General features: G+C 43.1%; 1 protein-coding gene across 3 annotated transcripts in view; it reads right to left on the bottom strand.

Moving 5' to 3' along the window:
- The window catches only part of CEP152 (centrosomal protein 152), a 126,919-nt gene that overhangs the window by 90,275 nt on the left and 19,223 nt on the right, over positions 1-17,421 (bottom strand). For all 3 annotated transcript variants that reach the window (XM_029575131.1, XM_029575130.1, XM_029575129.1), the window contains 3 exons: positions 10,972-11,081; positions 1,839-1,899; positions 1,264-1,644 (listed from right to left, as the gene is read on the bottom strand). In XM_029575131.1, coding sequence (XP_029430991.1) covers positions 1,264-1,644; positions 1,839-1,899; positions 10,972-11,081 — 552 coding nt within the window. The remainder of the gene's footprint in view (positions 1-1,263; positions 1,645-1,838; positions 1,900-10,971; positions 11,082-17,421) is intronic.

Genomic DNA, 17,421 nt, shown 5'->3' on the forward strand with positions numbered 1-17,421 from the left:
ACACAAAAATACAAAATTTTCCAAAATGGAAAATAAATTAAAACTTTTATTTCATGTTAATAGTTTGGAAGATACTTTCCCCTGTCCTAATTAAAAAAAAATCTTTTGAATTCACATTACTATTTGTCAGGTTGTTAAACTACTGGCAACATCTGACTAGTAAGGTTTCAAGAAACACAAATTATGCTTAAAAACTGTGAGAGACTTGCCTGAGCTGGTGGCTCAATGTCTCAGTGAATGTGCTATGTGCTACCACGCAAAGGACCTGGGCTCGAGTGCTACGTTAGGTGTACTGTTCCCCAGGTTGATAATGACTGGGGATGCTGCAGTTATTGCACATTGCTGACACCTGGTGGCCAGACTCAGGGCCCAATATCGCAAAGTTCCATAGGGGTGTGCGGCCCTCGGCCGAGATTTCACTGCAGTGACCAAGCTAAGCATGTTTAGAAGGGGGATATAAAATAAGGGCTGCTGCAAATGAAAGCTCACGATGTCACAGCCTAACAAAGACTAATTCTGGAAGCCCAAAGGAGCAGGAGGATAAGGTCATATCAAAAGAACAAAAATAACTGGATGCCAAAAATTCTACTATAATTTCAGAAAGACATAAGAACATAAGACTTTAGACAAATAAAAAAAAATGCATCACATTAATGAGCATTAGAAACCAAACTCTTTATGTAACTTCACATATACTGCTGGTGTCTGGGTGTAGCCAATTTACTGTATAAGAATAGGACAAAATTGGTTTAATATATACTACAGAACAGAAGGGAAGAATGCAGCATATAGTGAAAAAAGTAGAGTTAATTCTATTTACTTAATATAATAAGAAAATTGATTTACAGGACAGAAACATTATGTAGATTTTACTTATTTCGTATAGATTGACCTTGTCCTTAGACTTACATTTAAAAGTGTTTGCAGTTATGGAACAATTTTTAACTAGCCTGCAGACCCACAGCATATTATATTCGTAGACCTCAAGCATATTTTCAAAAGGAAACCCTGTAGAAGGTTTCCCTTTAAAAATCAAAATGGTCATAGGAATAGAGGGCCATTCTCAGCATGCATTGTTTGAACACAGAGACCACTTATTTAGTATATGTTGAAATTAACATAACTGTATAAAGAAATCTACATTTCTATCAGTTACAGCAAGAAGTCCATCTTTTACCAATTGTAATTCTGTCCATACTATATGCCAGAAAGCACCTCATTGAAAAGCAAAAAGCAAACAGCATGTTTTGATATTCCAAATACCTGATAATGTTCCCTCTGAGAATCTGGAAATGTGGATTTTTCACCCTGCATGCTGTTAACTTCTTTCTTGTGATTATTTTTATATGGTTGAAAATCTTCTGGAAGATGGTACATACTGTTAGGTTGATAGTGAGCCATGGAAGGATAACCCTCTCCATTGTGATATGTTGTTCCATCAGAGCCCTCGTTCATCTGCCTTCTTGGGTAACTGTATTTAATGTCAAACATACTGCCGTCTTCATTTTTACTTGGGTGGCCACTCCATTCATTAGTGCAATTATCCCCATCCAGCTGATGCACAAGATTATCCCCTTGTGTACCAGGGTTTTCGTACATATACTGCTCATGATACTGGTTCTCTGTATATTCATCATCATAGCCCTATCAGAGAGTACAGAGCAATGTGATTTAAGCCCTGGTGACAATTATCAATACTACATTTAATATTAAAGACACCCAAATCCAATTAACTGAGCCACTATTACATCAATATGCAACTTTAATTTTGTTTATTTAACATTTACATTCCGCAAATTACTTTAGTAGTTCAAGTCAGATTACATCATGATGCTTACTCTTTGTGGATTAGTTATAACTGGATCTGTCCACCTAGTCTCCTGTTCCCAGGATTGTGCTCTACAAGAAAACAACATTTATGAAAAGCTTCATATAATCCAAGAGCCTTAAAGACTGTGATGTGTTATTCGTTTATTTAAATATATTTATTATTCACCTATAACATAACAGTGCTAAGCGGAGTACAAACATTAAAATAACCATAAAATACACATTCTGATAAATATATAATACAATCAAAATCATGTAAATAAGTTAGGTAATAAGATACAAACATTTAAAAGCAGCAATCCACTAGTCCAAATTTTTCATTCCACATTAAGTGTCTCCATATATACTTTAAATATAGTAAAAGAATGAGGAAATCTATATTTATTGATAGGTACAACAACATAAAATTCTCTCAATGCCTACCATTTTTCCCCCAACTGTGCTTAGGCCCAAAGAAAGACACTATAGTGCGACAAAGCAACCCAGTTAAAACAAAGAAACAAACTGAAGATGGGTTACAAAATATCAAAAAAAAGACTTCTTTTTTTTAAAGATCTCTTTACTTTACAATATTTAGACTCAAGTGAATATGGCTTCATGCAACACAAAGGAGAACAATTTGTGTTAAACATTTTTCCACCCATCATCAGCTGCTACTTTAGGGCAGGAGTTAAATACAGTGTCTAGTCAGCAAGGCCTAACATACAGAAAGCTTGATAAAGTGGGCTTAATGTAGGAGTCAAAAAGGTTACAGATAACTCATGAAAAAAAAAAAAAATCTTTTGCATATAATGCACATACAAAATTTCAGATATCTGTGTTACTTCCTTTATTACCAGGTACTAATGTTAAAGAAAGGGTGAAAGCTCTATGTCATCAGATTCACGTCTGCTGTGTCTTTTCATTTGAAGTCATGGGGCAATTTTCCAACTTCCTGCCATTGGGCAAAGTGTACCTACAGACCTCAAACCTAATTTTCAAAAGGTGAAAAATACATGCATATTTGATCCTCGGGAGCCACAAGCAGGCCTGGTTTTCAGGATATCCACAATGAATATGCATGAGATAGACTTCCATATAATGGAGGCATGGCAGATGAATCTCTCTCATGTATATTTATTGTGGATATCCTGAAAACCAGACCCATTTGTGGTTCTTGAGGATATCCCTGCCCTAAGGAATGCCTCTCCTAAAAAGTACTGAAAATTACATGCCTTGTGAAAAAGATTAAGAAATTCTGGGAGATGAAATATACTCCAGCTGTTAAACAAAAAAGTATTTTAAAAAATACTGTTTTCATTGAAGTACCTTTGGTAATCAAAGAAGAATGAGAAAAAAATATTACAAATAAGACACAGAGTAGTATTCCAAAAAACTTCTGTGGGTAAAGCAGCATTTTGTGTGTAGAAAATGGAATTTGCTTACCGTAAAAGGAAAATTGGTTCTTACGTGCTAATTTTCGTTCCTATAGTACCACGGATCAGTCCAGACAGCGGGTTGTGTCCCCTGTCCAGTAGATGGAACCAGAGAAAAAAAAAATAACTGAAAGGCATACCATATATGGGCATAGCTCACCCTGCGCTCCTCAGTATAAACATTAACAAAGCAGAAAAAGAAATCAAATAAGGTCAAGCAAGCAACAATTCAACAGTAATAATATAAAACCAATTTGGAACAGTGTTATACATAGCTCTTAACAATTGTGAAAGTAACATCCGGTGCCTTATGAATCCTTTATATAATACTTCTGTAGGATTAAAAAGGCATTTACCAGCGCTGCAAAAGGAAAAAGACTACGAGCGGACTGAAAAAGTAGACCGGGAGGGAGTCTGGACTGATCCGTGGTACTACAGGAACGAAAATTAGCAGGTAAGAACCAATTTTGCTTTCCCTGTACTTACCCGGATCAGTCCAGACAGCGGGATGTACTAAAGCTTCCCTAGTTAGGGTGGGACCGTCCCGCTCAGAGTACCTGTCTGCTGAAGGAACCAAAAATAGGTGCCTGAACATCGAGACGATAATGCCGAGCAAACGTATGTAAGGATTTCCAAGTGGCCAGTCTGCAAATTCTTGGGGGGAAACCAGTTGGCTCTCCGCCCAAGAAGTAGCTTGCAAGCCCAACAAATGGGCCTTTAGACCCTCCAGAACCAGCCGGCCCCGGCAGAGATACGCAGCTGCAATAGCTTCCTTTAGCCAGCGGGCTATAGTAGCTTTAGAGGCCTTCTGCCCCTTATGAGGGCCGCTCCATAAAACAAAGAGATGATCGGAAACTCTGAAATCATTAGTGACCTGTAAGTAGTGTAAGAGAACACGCTTAACATCCAAACAGCGTAAATCACCACTAGCCGAGCTAGCAATATCCTCCTGAGAAAAGGCAGGGAGCTCCACTGACTGATTGACATGAAAGGAGGAGACTACCTTTGGCAGGAAAGAGGGAACAGTCTTTAAAGAGACCCCCGAATCAGAGAACCTCAAGAAGGGTTCTCTACAGGATAAAGCTTGCAGTTCAGAAACCCTCCGGGCCGAACAAATAGCCACCAGGAACACTGTCTTAAGCATGGACTGAAGGAGAGGTTCAAAAGGTGCCTAGCAGAGAACTCGAAGAACCAGGTTAAGACTCCAAGACGGGCATGTATGCCAGACGGGCGGATTCAAATGCTTAGCCCCCTTAAGAAAACGCACCACATCCAGATGGGCTGCCACCGCGTAACCGTCTAATTTCCCCAAAAGAGAGCCAAGAGCTGAAACTTGAACACGCAAGGAGTTGAAAGACAAGCCCTTGGAGAGACCATTCTGGAGAAAGGAGAGAACTAAAGAGACCGAGGCCCTGCGTGTCGAAACCCCAAGTTCCACACACATGTTAACAAACACTCTCCAAACCCGAACATATACCAGCGTCGTAGAGGTTTTACGAGCCCGCAACAGCATGGAGATGACTTCCTCCTTATAGCATCTCTTTCTTAGATGCCTCCGTTCAAAAGCCAGGCCGCTAGACAAAAGCGATCTGCCTGCTCGCAAAATACGGGACCTTGTCGGAGGAGATTGTGGAGGTGACAAAGTCGAAGAGGACTGTCCGACGCGAGATTCATGAGGTCCGCGAACCACGGTCTTGCGCGATGAGAATTACTGGCCCGTTGTGAACCACTATCCTTCGGAGTACCTTTCCCACCAGAGACCATGGGGGAAATACATAGAGGAGGACATCGCTGGGCCAGGGCAGGACCAGAGCATCCATGCCCTCTGAACTGTGTTCCCTTCTGCGACAGAAGAATCCGTGAACTTTTGCATTTCTCAAGGTGGCCATCAAGTCCAGGTGGGGAACCCTCCCACTTGTGTTCAACTAGGTCCCTCACCTCTTCTGACAATTCCCAATCTCCAGGGTCAGATATTGATGACTGAGGAAGTCGGCCTGAACATTCTCCTTCCCCGCAATGTGTGAGTCTGCCAGGCATTCCAAGTGACGCTCCGCCCAAACGAACAGCTTGCTGGCCTCCAGGGCCACCAGGCGACTCCTGGTGCCCCCCTGGCGATTGATCTAAGCCAACATCGTTGCATTGTCTGAGAGGATTCTCACCGTCTTGTGGCGAAGCAAGGGAAGGAAGAACTTGAGAGCCAGACGGACCGCCCGGGCCTCCAGAGGGTTGATGTGCCAATTGGACTGGACTGTGGACCACCGGCCCTGAGTTGATAGAGACTGACACTCCGCCCCCCCCCAGCCGGAGAGGCTGGCATCCGTCGTCACAATCATCCAGTGGGGAGACTCCAGGGGCATTCCCTTTGAGAGGTGGTCGAGAGACAGCCACCACCGTATGTTGACGACGGTAGATTGAGGAAGTGGTAGAATTGCCCAAAAATCCTCCGAAACCGGTTTCCAACGGGCAAGCAAAGCTTTCTGCAAGGGTCGTATATGCGCAAACGCCCAGGGAACCAAATCTATGGTGGAGGCCATGGAGCCCAGTACTTGAAGGTAATCCAAGGCCGTGGGCTGCGAGCGAGATACAAGAAGCTGTACCTGATTCATGAGCTTGAGCACCCTGGCTTTGGGTAAAGAGACCTTGGATTCGAAGGTGTCTAAACGAGCTCCCAGAAATTCCAGAACTTGAGAGGGTTTGAGGTTGCTCTTGGAGTAGTTGACTATCCATCTGAGGGAGGTAAGCAGCGATATGACATGGCTCACTGCCGTCACACAAAGCTCCTTTGACTTTGCCCGGATAAACCAGTCGTCCAGGTAGGGATGGACTAGGACTCCTTCTTGCCGAAGAAAAGCCGCTACTACCACCATCACCTTGGTGAACGTGCGAAAAGCGGTGGCCAATCCGAACGGGAGAGCCTGAAACTGCAGGTGCCGGCCCAGAATTTCAAAGCGAAGGAACCTTTGGTGCTTCTTGCGAATAGGGAAGTGCAGGTAAGCCTCCGTGAGGTCGAGAGGAGCAAGAAACTCGCCGGAGCGAACCGCCGCTATGACCGCCCGCAGGGTTTCCATTCAAAAATGGGGAACCTTGAGAGCCCGATTGACCCACTTGAGGTCTAGGATCGGTCAGAAGGAGTCGTCCTTCTTGGGCACGTCGAAGTAAATGGAATACTGGCCGGATCCTTGTTCGTTTGGAGGAACAAGAACTATGGCCGCTAGCTCCAGGAGTCTGTCGAGGGTTCGACACACCACAGGCCTTTTCCGAGTGCCGCAAGTTACATAGCCAGAGTGCTCAGTTACATAGCCAAAGGAGTCGCCTAGCGGAGACCATGGCTCTTGCCTGCACCCGAAGGAGATCATAAAGGGCATCAGAACCATACGCAATCGCCCCTTCGAGCCGTTCTGCTTGTTCGGCCTTTGCAGCCAGGAGGTCCTGGGTGCTGAGTAATTGTTGAACCCACCTAAGGCTCGCCCGCTGAATGAGACTGCTACACACCGTTGCGCGGACCCCTAAGGGCAGCACCTCGAAAATTCGCTTGAGGTATAGCTCCAACCTGCGGCCTTGAAGATCTTTTTTTTTTTTTTTAATTTTTTATTTATTGAATTTTCAAAATATAGAAAGAACAAATGTTCTTAACATTAACTGACATCAATATTACAGAAAAATTCTTGAAACAGAAAAATGAAAACTTTCTCTTCAAATACAAATATTTCCGTCATTATTTATAAGACATGAGAGACCAAAATTTTCACACCGAGCAGTGTCAAGGAAATTACCATATTACCAAACAAATATTGTCGAATAGTTAACTCATGCTAATACTTTTACTTAGCCTTTCCCCGTGTATATATTAGGAGTGAGTATCAAGATACATCCTTAATTGTTCCGGTTTCACAAAGACATATTTGGCATCTTGAAATATAACAATACATTTACATGGAAAACGTAGAATGTATTTTGCACCTCTTGAAACTACTTCTTCTCTCATGTTAATAAATTTCTTCCTCTTTATCTGTGATGATTTTACAATGTCTGGAAAGATTCTTAACTGATAACCATATAAATTAACTTTTTGATTACAATAATAAAGTCTCAATACCATCTCTCTCTCAGACGCTGAAGTAAATTGTACAAGCAGAGTTGCTCTCTCTTCAACTGTCATTTCATGTGATTTCTCTAGAATTGAGGATAAATTTATTGAAACTTCGGGTTGTAATCCTTGTACCTGATCTTGATTTTCATTCTCATTTTTTTTATATTATGGAATGTAGTAAATCTTTACTATAGCAGGTAGTGATTGCTCTGGGATTTTCAGAATATTGGGACTCGCAGCCAGCTCCAAGGCGTCCTCTGGCAGAGGATACAGATTATCCATGGCTTTACTGACCTTTAATCCGAGATCTGGGGTATCCCATTCCCGAAACAAGTCTGTTGCTGAAAAATGAAAGGGAAAAGCAGTAGCGGGACCTCTCAGGCCCAACAAGACAGGGTCCATCTTCCCAAGCTTGGACTCCTCGGGAGGGCTCAATACCCAGCTCAGAGAGGATAGCAGAAATAAGAGGTGCCAACTCGTCTTTACGAAAAAGGCAAACCCTCTCAGAGCCTAACAACCCTCTGGGAAGCAGACCATAAGCAAAGCTAGTACTTCTACTTTTTTTTTTTTTTTTTAAAGAAATTTAAAGAGACAAACCCTGAAAATTAGGAAGTACATAGAAAATCTCTAACTAAAAATCAATCAAACCCAAAATAAAGACTCTGACCAGACTGTTAGTTTTGCACCTCCACCATCTGCTAGAGACAGAGAAATACTGGCGGACTGTAGGTGGCACTCTCCTATATAAGGTGGAGCTTTGTTTTTAAAACATCTATCTCTATCTGCTAGAGGGGGGGGGGGGGGCAAAACCCAGAAGTCTGGACTGATCCGGGTACGTACAGGGAATGAGGAATCTTAGCCGGGGGAGGGCCCTGAACAGCTGGCCAAAAAAGACCTGTGTAGAAGAAACACTAACTCTGTGGAAAAACCATGGTAAGGCTTGTCAGGTACCTGTGGGGGAGGGGCCCCATGAGAATCAAAATTTGTAACAGGGGGGCCCATGTCAGGTGGAGAGTGTAATCGGGCTCCCCCCATAGACTCTGAAACTGCTTCGAGGTCCGGGCACAAAGTGGTCGCCGTTTCCGCAATTTTCTGAGGGAGGGCCGGCCCGGACGCACGCTTAGTGACCTGACCCCGAGTTGTCGACTAAGAAGCAGTCCCGGAGGATCCTTCCCCTCCCATGAAGGATCCTTCCCCTCCCATGAAGGATCCTTCCCCTCCCATGAAGGATCCTTCCTCTCCCATAAAGGATCCTTCCCCTCCCATGAAGGATCCTTCCCCTCCCATGAAGGATCCTTCCTCTCCTATGAAGGATCCTTCATGGGAGGATCCTTCATAGGAGAGGCTCTGCTCTGTCTGCTTACCCGGAGGGTAAGCAGACAGAGCAGAGCCCTTCATGGGAGAACCGCGAAGCAGGCTCCCCGGCAGGCGAGGCAGAGAGGTGACCTCGGCATCGGGCGGCAAGAAGCAGCTGAGCTGAAAAAAATAGTGAAGCGCAGGAGCCGGCAAAACAGCTGTGAGGCGCTTAAATCCCTGCCGGTCAGCGTAACAGCCGCATAAATAGACTTTTTACCTCTGCTTCAGATTAAAACAAAGAGAAACATTGTCTCCTTTAATCCCCTTTGTGTTTTTTTTGTTTTTTTAAATTTTGTTGAACTTTTACCACCACAGAGGAATGGCAACGTCTCTGCAAGGGGACCTGGGGAAAGAAAAATTCAGGGAAGACAAAATCCGTAAGGGGGCGTGACTGGACCACCAGTATCACCCCTGTGCAGGGAAATTGTTATGGCTACCGGGAATTGAAGTCCTAGGCTGAATAATCAAGAGGAAATCCCCCCTAGGACTCCTTAAGAGCTATGAGACAGAACGGTCTCCTGTAAATTTAAAAACTCTGTTCCAACTTTTTTTTATATATTTTAATACTTGCTTGACCCAATGTAGGAGAAGAAAACACTGAAATATCTCTGAGGAGAGGAACCGCAGGTTCGTCTGACTGCATCTGCTGGAACCAGAAAAATACTGAGGAGCGCAGGGTGAGCTATGCCCATATATGGTATGCCTTTCAGTTATTTTTTTTCTCTGGTTCCATCTGGACAGGGGACACAACCCGCTGTCTGGACTGATCCGGGTACGTACAGGGAACAGTGTTTTCCTTACATAGAGTGAATTAGCAATCTTGTTTTGGGTGCGATGATTCCATCCGGCAGCATGCGGCTCAGAATCTTCTGAAAGTTGCAGAACTTTGATGCTCTCCTTCATGGATGGCAGTTCCCATGTGATTACCTCAGTTTACAGTCCTCAGTTGTTATTAAAGATTATGGACTTTATCTGCTTGAACTATGTAGAGGCTGCCAGGGAGGTGGGCACGTACACATGGCTAATTCACTCTGCTTTCTACAGAAAACACCGTTTATGGTAAGAAAACTTGCTGTCGATAAGCCAAGTGAATTAGCTATGCTGTTTTGGGGAGACCCATGCTAAGGGTTAAGACTATAAGAACATAAGAAACTGCCATACTGGGTCAGACCAAGGGCCCATCAAGTCCACCATCCTGTTTCCAACAGTGGCCAATCCAGGCTACAAGTACCTGGCAAGTAACCAAACACTAAGTAGATCCCATACTACTGATGCCAGTAATAGGAGTGGCTATTCCCTAAGTCAACTTCATTAATACCAGTTAATGGACTTCTCCTCCAATATTGATCATGATGTTTTAATGTAATTTTGCTTTTGTTTTTTTAGTTTTCTCTCATTTGTGTTTTATTTTTATTTTATTTCTATAAAATTTACGTTATTTTAATTTTCTTTGAAAATATTGTTAACCGCTTTGGTCATCTCTTGTACTTGGTGAAATGGTATATAAATGTATTAAATAAATAAATAAATAAATCTTATCCAAACCTTTTTTAAACCCAGCTACACTAACTGCACTAACCACATCCGCTGGCAACAAATTCCAGAGTTTAATTGTGCGTTGAGTGAAAAAGAACTTTCTCTGATTAGTTTTAAATGTGCTACTTGCTAACTTCATGGAGTGCCCCCTAGTCCTTCTATCATCTGAAAGAGTAAATAACCAATTCATATTTACCCGTTCTAGAACTCGCATGATTTTAAAGACATCAAAGCTGTGCTATTCATCTGGTTCAATGCAAAACTAAAGTTTAGTTTAAATTAGGTACTATTGCCTAACGTGATGGATCGTGAGGATGACAATTAGCAGTATCTCAGCTATTTCAATTTGTAAAGCTAAGAAGCAAGAAAAGGTGATCATTAGCCCAGAAATAAAAAGACCCAAGAATCACACAACTCCACTATACACCCATCAACCAAACGCACACTTTCTCAAAGAACAAAAGTTTAGTTTGCTCAACATGAGACTAGGAGCAAGAGTAATAGAAAGAGGAGCTGGAGCAGGGGGAAGGGAGGAGAAATAACTGGGAGATAATTAGCAGGCAATAAATGAGAGTTCATGGTGTCTCTGATCCACTAGTCCTGCAAGTGAGATTGGGACAAGTTCTATACAGGCTGGAACCCTATGAATAAAAAGCCAAAGAGTGTGTGGGGGCAGGAGGGAGAGAAGGCGATTTCAGATCTTTTGTTTCCATGCTCACTTTACCGTATGTTGAAATTCCTTACCGTTCTGATATCTCATTTACACTGCAGTCAGAATAGTTCAGATCTGGAGATGAGAGATCTTGACTGTCATCAAGCATGTCATGGGGAAGATCAGTCAACAACTGCTGCAGCTAAGGAAAATACAGAATAGGAGACATAAGAACAGTGTTTTTAAACAAAATACCTTTAAAAAGGATGCATATATTTTATGAGGTCAGTGTAGTAAAATGGTTAGCCATCCATTAGGAGAAGGCTTGGGGCTAGCATGCATGGAATGGCAGTTGCTACTACCCAAAAAACTTGCTGGTCAGACTAGATGGACCATTTTGGTCTTTATTTGCCATCTTTCACTTTGTTACTATAATCTGAATATAGATTCTGATATAATTGCAGTATCCATTTTAATCCTAACACATCAACAATGCAAGCCTCCAAAGGGTTACTTGTCTTTTATATTACAAACTTGTATGCTTGCTTCTTTGGTGTATAGAACATGTTGTAAAGCAGAAATCCAGAAGGCAAGTTTTGTATGCCAATGTATTCTTCTTTAATGTTATTCTACTTCCTAGCAACAGACCACAAAACTACATTATGTATACTTTGATCTGCACCAAATCCAGTTTTAAATAAATTCAACTAAAATTTTAAGTTCTGAAATTTAACAACAAACAGAATATTAAAAGGCCAGAAAACATTACATTTTTCTAATATTTCTGAGGCATATTTATAATTCAACAAAAATAAAATATTCCAGTTATTAGTAGCCAGTACTGGGAGACAGGGCATCCCCATGATTGTCTAGAATCAGTTGTTGAGAAGCTTGAGACTAGCAACATGAGTTAATGCACTTGATCTCTGGTGAAAATGCAAAACAAAGAAAGGTACAAAGAGCAATGCTGCACCAGTGATCAGCCGGTGTCATAGATGCAGTTGTGAAAGCAATTATGAAGACAAAACAACATTTCACCTGCCAATAAAGAAGGACACATGAAAAATCAATGCTAGCAAAGAAAAGCCAAAAAAAAAAAAAAAGAGAAGCTTTGTGTGTCAAAACTACCACCAATTTAAGAACAAAGCAAGTTGTGCAACTTTCATTGGTTTCAATCCAGTAGCTTTCAGTTTTTCAGGTTACAAGGAAAAATCATACATTCAGTACTGAACGGTACTGAGATACTGAACATTCCATGGCGGTTCATTCCAAATTACTGCAACTGTTTTATTTGGAAAGGCTCAGACACTAAAAACAAGCATCAAGTATTGTATATGCAGGAGACATACAGTCATCAATCAACCATGACTACATGATATGAAGCTGACCACTGAAAAAGCACACAGACAAAATGGCAGTATAATCTTTTGCACAATCCAACTTGCTTATGGGGACATCAGTGATATTGATATACTAAATGTAAAAACTGAAGAAATTTCACTCATCTCAACCTACAAACCACTCAATACAAAATCTGAATGTTCAAAACCAACAAAATTCAAATTGCCAACAGTGACTAACAGCCACAGTAATAAATGGTGGAAACCTGGGTGGATTCAAACAAAGTCCAATTCATGACCTGAAGCTCTTTTAGGAGTGGATATTGAAAATGAGGCTATAATCCTGACTTCAATTTTATCAGCAACACCACGGCATTAAATTGTAAAATAGATATGGAATCCAATCCCAACACCATCCAAATTCATCTAATTGTAAATCCAAAGGCAGTATTATTCTGCTGTCATATACCCCAGATCTGGAGACAAACAAGCACTGTAGTGCTTTTGAAAACAGTAAGAACTCCTTGGATGTTTTCAGACAATTTCCTTGCTTTGCCATCTCTATAAAACTTTATGAAGTGCCTTGCCCTGAATAAGTTCTCATCCATTTTTTTTTGGGGGGGGGAAATGACACTCATCCACTAACAAGCTAGGTTTCAGATGGGCAAGTCAACTTACAGGCCAGGTATTAATCTTACCCAGTCTATTGAAAAATGTCAAAGCACTGTCATCACCGTCATCGACCTTTCAGCAGCATATGATACAGTTAAACAGAGAATACTGCTCTGGTAGATCTGTGACAAAACACTACCAGTTAGTCCACAGGATCTGAATAATTATCGATGTTAGCCTTGAAGGCTAAACACAGTTGTTAGTGCCTACAAATGAATGGTCTACCACAAGGAAGTGTATTGACCCCAATCCTTTAACATCCACATGAATGGCCAACCAGTTTATCTGAACAAATACAGATTTACGCCGATGACCTATCAATAGCAGCACAAGCAGGAGACTTCACTCCAATCAAGCAATTTTCATAGTTGTGCTACCATTCTGACTACTATAGTTATTGATCAGCTTCAACCAAATCTAAGTAAGATGCAGGTCAGCCTGTTCCATCTGCGCAATTGTGAGGCAAATAAAAAACTATACAGCAACTAGAATGACATACATTTGATTCACTGTGCAAATGCAACGTACATAAGTGTGAACTTGGATTCCACACACTTTACTTCAAGATTCAAATAGAAAAACAAAAATGAATATTTAAAAGTCAGCAAAATGAGAAATTACTGCTTACCTGATAATTTCCTTTTCTTTAATGAGGACAGGTTAATCCACACCAGAGGGACATGCATCTCTACTAGCAGATGGAGACGGAGCAAAGCTGACATCACAGTATATATACCCCCCCCCCCCCCCCTGCACTGGCATCAGCCCGCCAGTTTGCTCTGCAAAAGCAAACTGTGGACAACTAAAGAATACATGATCATAACCATTAAGACAACCATTCAACCACTCAGTTAACAGGAAAACATTAAGGTCAGACAAGGAGTGTAATATTACTAATCTAGGGACTGGATCTGACACTTACCTGTAATCCCTGGAAATGCAGCCACTCAGGAGGACAAGAGCACCACCATCCGGCAGCCAAGGGCAGGAAGGTGGATTAACCTGTCCTCATTAAAGAAAAGGAAATTATCGGGTAAGTAAACCGTTGTGATGGTCTATAAACATTTTTAAATAAATAAGTGGTAATTTCTCTTTTCTTAGCATTCAGACAGGTTAATCCACACCAGTGGGATGTACCAAAGCTGCTCCCAAACAGGGTGGGAGGCTGCCCGCGGTCCGAACAACATCACACATACGAAGGCTGCGTCTTCCTGGGCTTGCACATCCAGGCGATAAAGCCTGGAAGTTTTATAAGAAAAAAATAAAACATCTCGTAGCTTACCAAATCTCAACAGGGGCTAATCTCTGCCCATGACACTGCCTGAGCCCTAGTGGAATGAGCACTAAGCTGAATAGGAAACAGCTGCTCAGCATCCACATACATGGCCGTAATAAACTTCTTAATCCAACCCGTGACACCGGCTCATCCTGTTTACTCCTACCGTGGAGTATAAACAGCCGGTCCGTTTTCCTGAGAGGTTTAGAAACCTCCAATACCTCAAGATATGTCGCTTGACACCCAAGGTCCATAACAGCCGATATTCATCCACCTCTTTCTCCCTGCCTAGAGACGGCAGGGACTGATTGATTCTAGTGAAAATTTGAGACCCCCTTTGGCCAAAAGGACAGAACTGTTTGCAACTGGACTGCTCCCGGAGACACTCAGAGAGATGATTCCCGGCAAGACAGAGCCTGCAGTATGGAAACTCTATGCGCAAAAACATTGTCCTCTAGTAAGTAACCTCAGGAAAAGGCTAAGCAATGGTCAAAGGTGGGACCCGCTAGAATTCCAAAACCAGATTAAGATGCCCGAAAACTTCAGATCTCACCTGGGACTGAAGAAGCGAGGAACCTTCACATAAGAACATAAGAAATTGCCATGCTGGGTCAGACCAAGGGTCCATCAAGCCCAGCATCCTGTTTCCAACAGAGGCCATTGTGTGAGGTTACCAGAAAGCCTAGAAACAAGAGGTCTCAGCGGCCAACTATGAGCTAGTACGCTTCACTGTACCATTTCCTTTCTCCTGGATTCAGACACCGTCTCTGAGAAAGTCAGCTCTTACATTGTCTTTTCCTACAAAGTGCGAGGCCGAGATCTCCTGAAGATGTACTTCCATCCATTCCATGAGTTGGGCTATTTCCTGTGACATTTGCTGGCTCTTGGTTTCTCCCTATCAATTGATGTAAGCCACTGCCATCACATTATCTGACAATATTCGGACCGCTCAATCCTGCAAGTGATTGATGAATTGCAAGCACGGACTTCCAGCCGATTGAAGCTCCAGAGGTACTCCTCTGTATTCCAGTGCCCCTGCGCTTTCAACTCCTGACAGTAAGCCTCCCAACCCTGGAGGCTTGTATTTCTCATATGTAGTAGCCAGTCTGGTGTTCATAGGAGAATGACCCTCATCAGATGATCTGCCTGCAACCACCACTGCAGTCGGATCTGATCTCCACCGGTAATATCAAGGACTCTAATGGATAAGCAGCATGCACTGAAGAGGATGCCAATGCGCCCTTGCTTACGTAACCACCTCTAGGATGGCTGCCATCAACCCACGCACCTGTAGATAAGACTACACCATCAGGCGTATTGTTTCCATCAATAGTCGCACCTGCACCATCAGTTCTGAATGCGGACCCCAAGGGCACTTGTCTTGCTTTGTGTTGAAATGAACACCTAGAAACTCCAGTGTCTGGGATGGCTGCAGATTGCTCTTGGACAAGTTCCATCACCCAACCTAGGTCCTACAGCAAGGAGGCCTGAAAATTCTCTTTCATAGCTCTTGATCCAAATTAGCCAATCATTGAAGTTTGGGTGGATCAGAATGCCATCCTCTCTCAACACTGCTGCTATCAACAATAGACCTTAGAGAAGATTCTGGGTGCAGTGTCTAAACCGAAAGTTAGCTCTCAAAAAGTAATAATGTTGCCCCAAAACACTGAAATGCAGAAAACCGTTGATGCTTCAGCCAGATGGGAATACGCACATACTCCTCTGACTACCCAAAGACTTAATAAATCCCCACTGCTTATCAGTGAGAGTAAGATTTCCATATGGGAACGAGTACCGGTTGACTCTTGAGATCCAGGATGGGTCGAAGAAATATCAGTCAAAAATATCTTGAGACATGGGCCCTGGTATCACAGTCCGCAGGCTGAGGAGCCTGAACTGCAGAGAACTGCGGGGAGATGCCACAAAAACATCCAAGGCACAATGAGAAACTCCAGAACATAGACATATCACCTCCAGACCCCACTGGTCTGACGTGATCTTAATCCACCTCCATTAAAAAGGAGTGACAGGTAACCCCTTACCTCCTGTTCCTGGGAGTGAGTCGGCACACCCTCATTGTGGGGTTCGGGCACTGCTACTCGAGCCTGCACCCCATCTGGGCTGCACAGGATGGAAGACTGAAACCTACCCAAAGGTCAAGCCCTATGAAAAGTTGCTCCTCTGTAGGGTAGAAATATTTGAAATCCCCAGCATTACACATCATGCCAAATGAGTAAGGCACCTGCTTTTAATCCTCTGTATCTGAGAAACCTGGGGCTCACCCCCCCTTACTGGCCATTTCTTTTTTTTTTTCCGCTCACTCCCAGACCAGAATGATCCTTAAAAGGCCACTTCGTATGAGTAGGCTTTGTATTGTCTCAGCACCCATTCGTCAGCCATAGCTGACCCTCAACACTGCTTAGCTTCTGAGAGCATACTAGAACTGGCTCATCCAGGATGGAGAGGCCATAGGTCACTGCCCTGAATTCAAACCAGACTCATCGACTTCCTGACAGAGAGCAAGGAAGAGTAATCCAGCAGGGAGCAGCAAGAGGCCATCTGTAATTCATTGACACCGCCTCGAGGCCTGCTTAAAGAGATCCTCAATTCTCCTATCCTGCGCCTCCTTCAAGCTGTTCACCCTGCCACAGGGATAGTTGGCTGCTTGGCGACTGCACACACCAGTGCATCCACTTTCAGAAAGTGCAACCGATCTCTCTCTCTGTCGGATCCAGGGGGATACAGCGCTACCAAGGTTCGTCCCCCTGTAAAAATAGCAGCTGAAGAGCCCCACTGAAGATCAATCAGTTCTTGAATATCATCCATAATGCTTCATGTAAGGAATCTAAATGGGATAGCTTGTTTGGCTTCAGCACCCGGCACCCCCAGCATCTTCAGCACCTGAGCAATCCAAGCCAGCAACCCACCTCCATGAAAGAAAAGCAACAATGTGCTATACTGTCCCAATCCCCAGAGGAATTTCCCATCCTCCAGGGAGTAAAGGGCTGCTTTCACCATCCGTGCCACCTGGGTCCCTATCAGAGTGACCTGTAGAAGTTGTAGTAACACTCCGATACTTACCTGTGGCATCAGGTGTGTGGGGATTCTCAGACTGCGATCCGGAACTCTTAGGCCTACCATGTCGGCAACTCAGCAAAAAAAACTTACATGCGGGACCTAGCCAAATGGCTGCTCATCCCGCCAAGCTGTTTCACGGCAGACTTGCATGTAGAAAAGCGCGCAAACGCCACCAC

This window comes from Rhinatrema bivittatum, chromosome 13 (assembly GCF_901001135.1).
Source record: "Rhinatrema bivittatum chromosome 13, aRhiBiv1.1, whole genome shotgun sequence".
NCBI lineage: Eukaryota > Metazoa > Chordata > Amphibia > Gymnophiona > Rhinatrematidae > Rhinatrema > Rhinatrema bivittatum.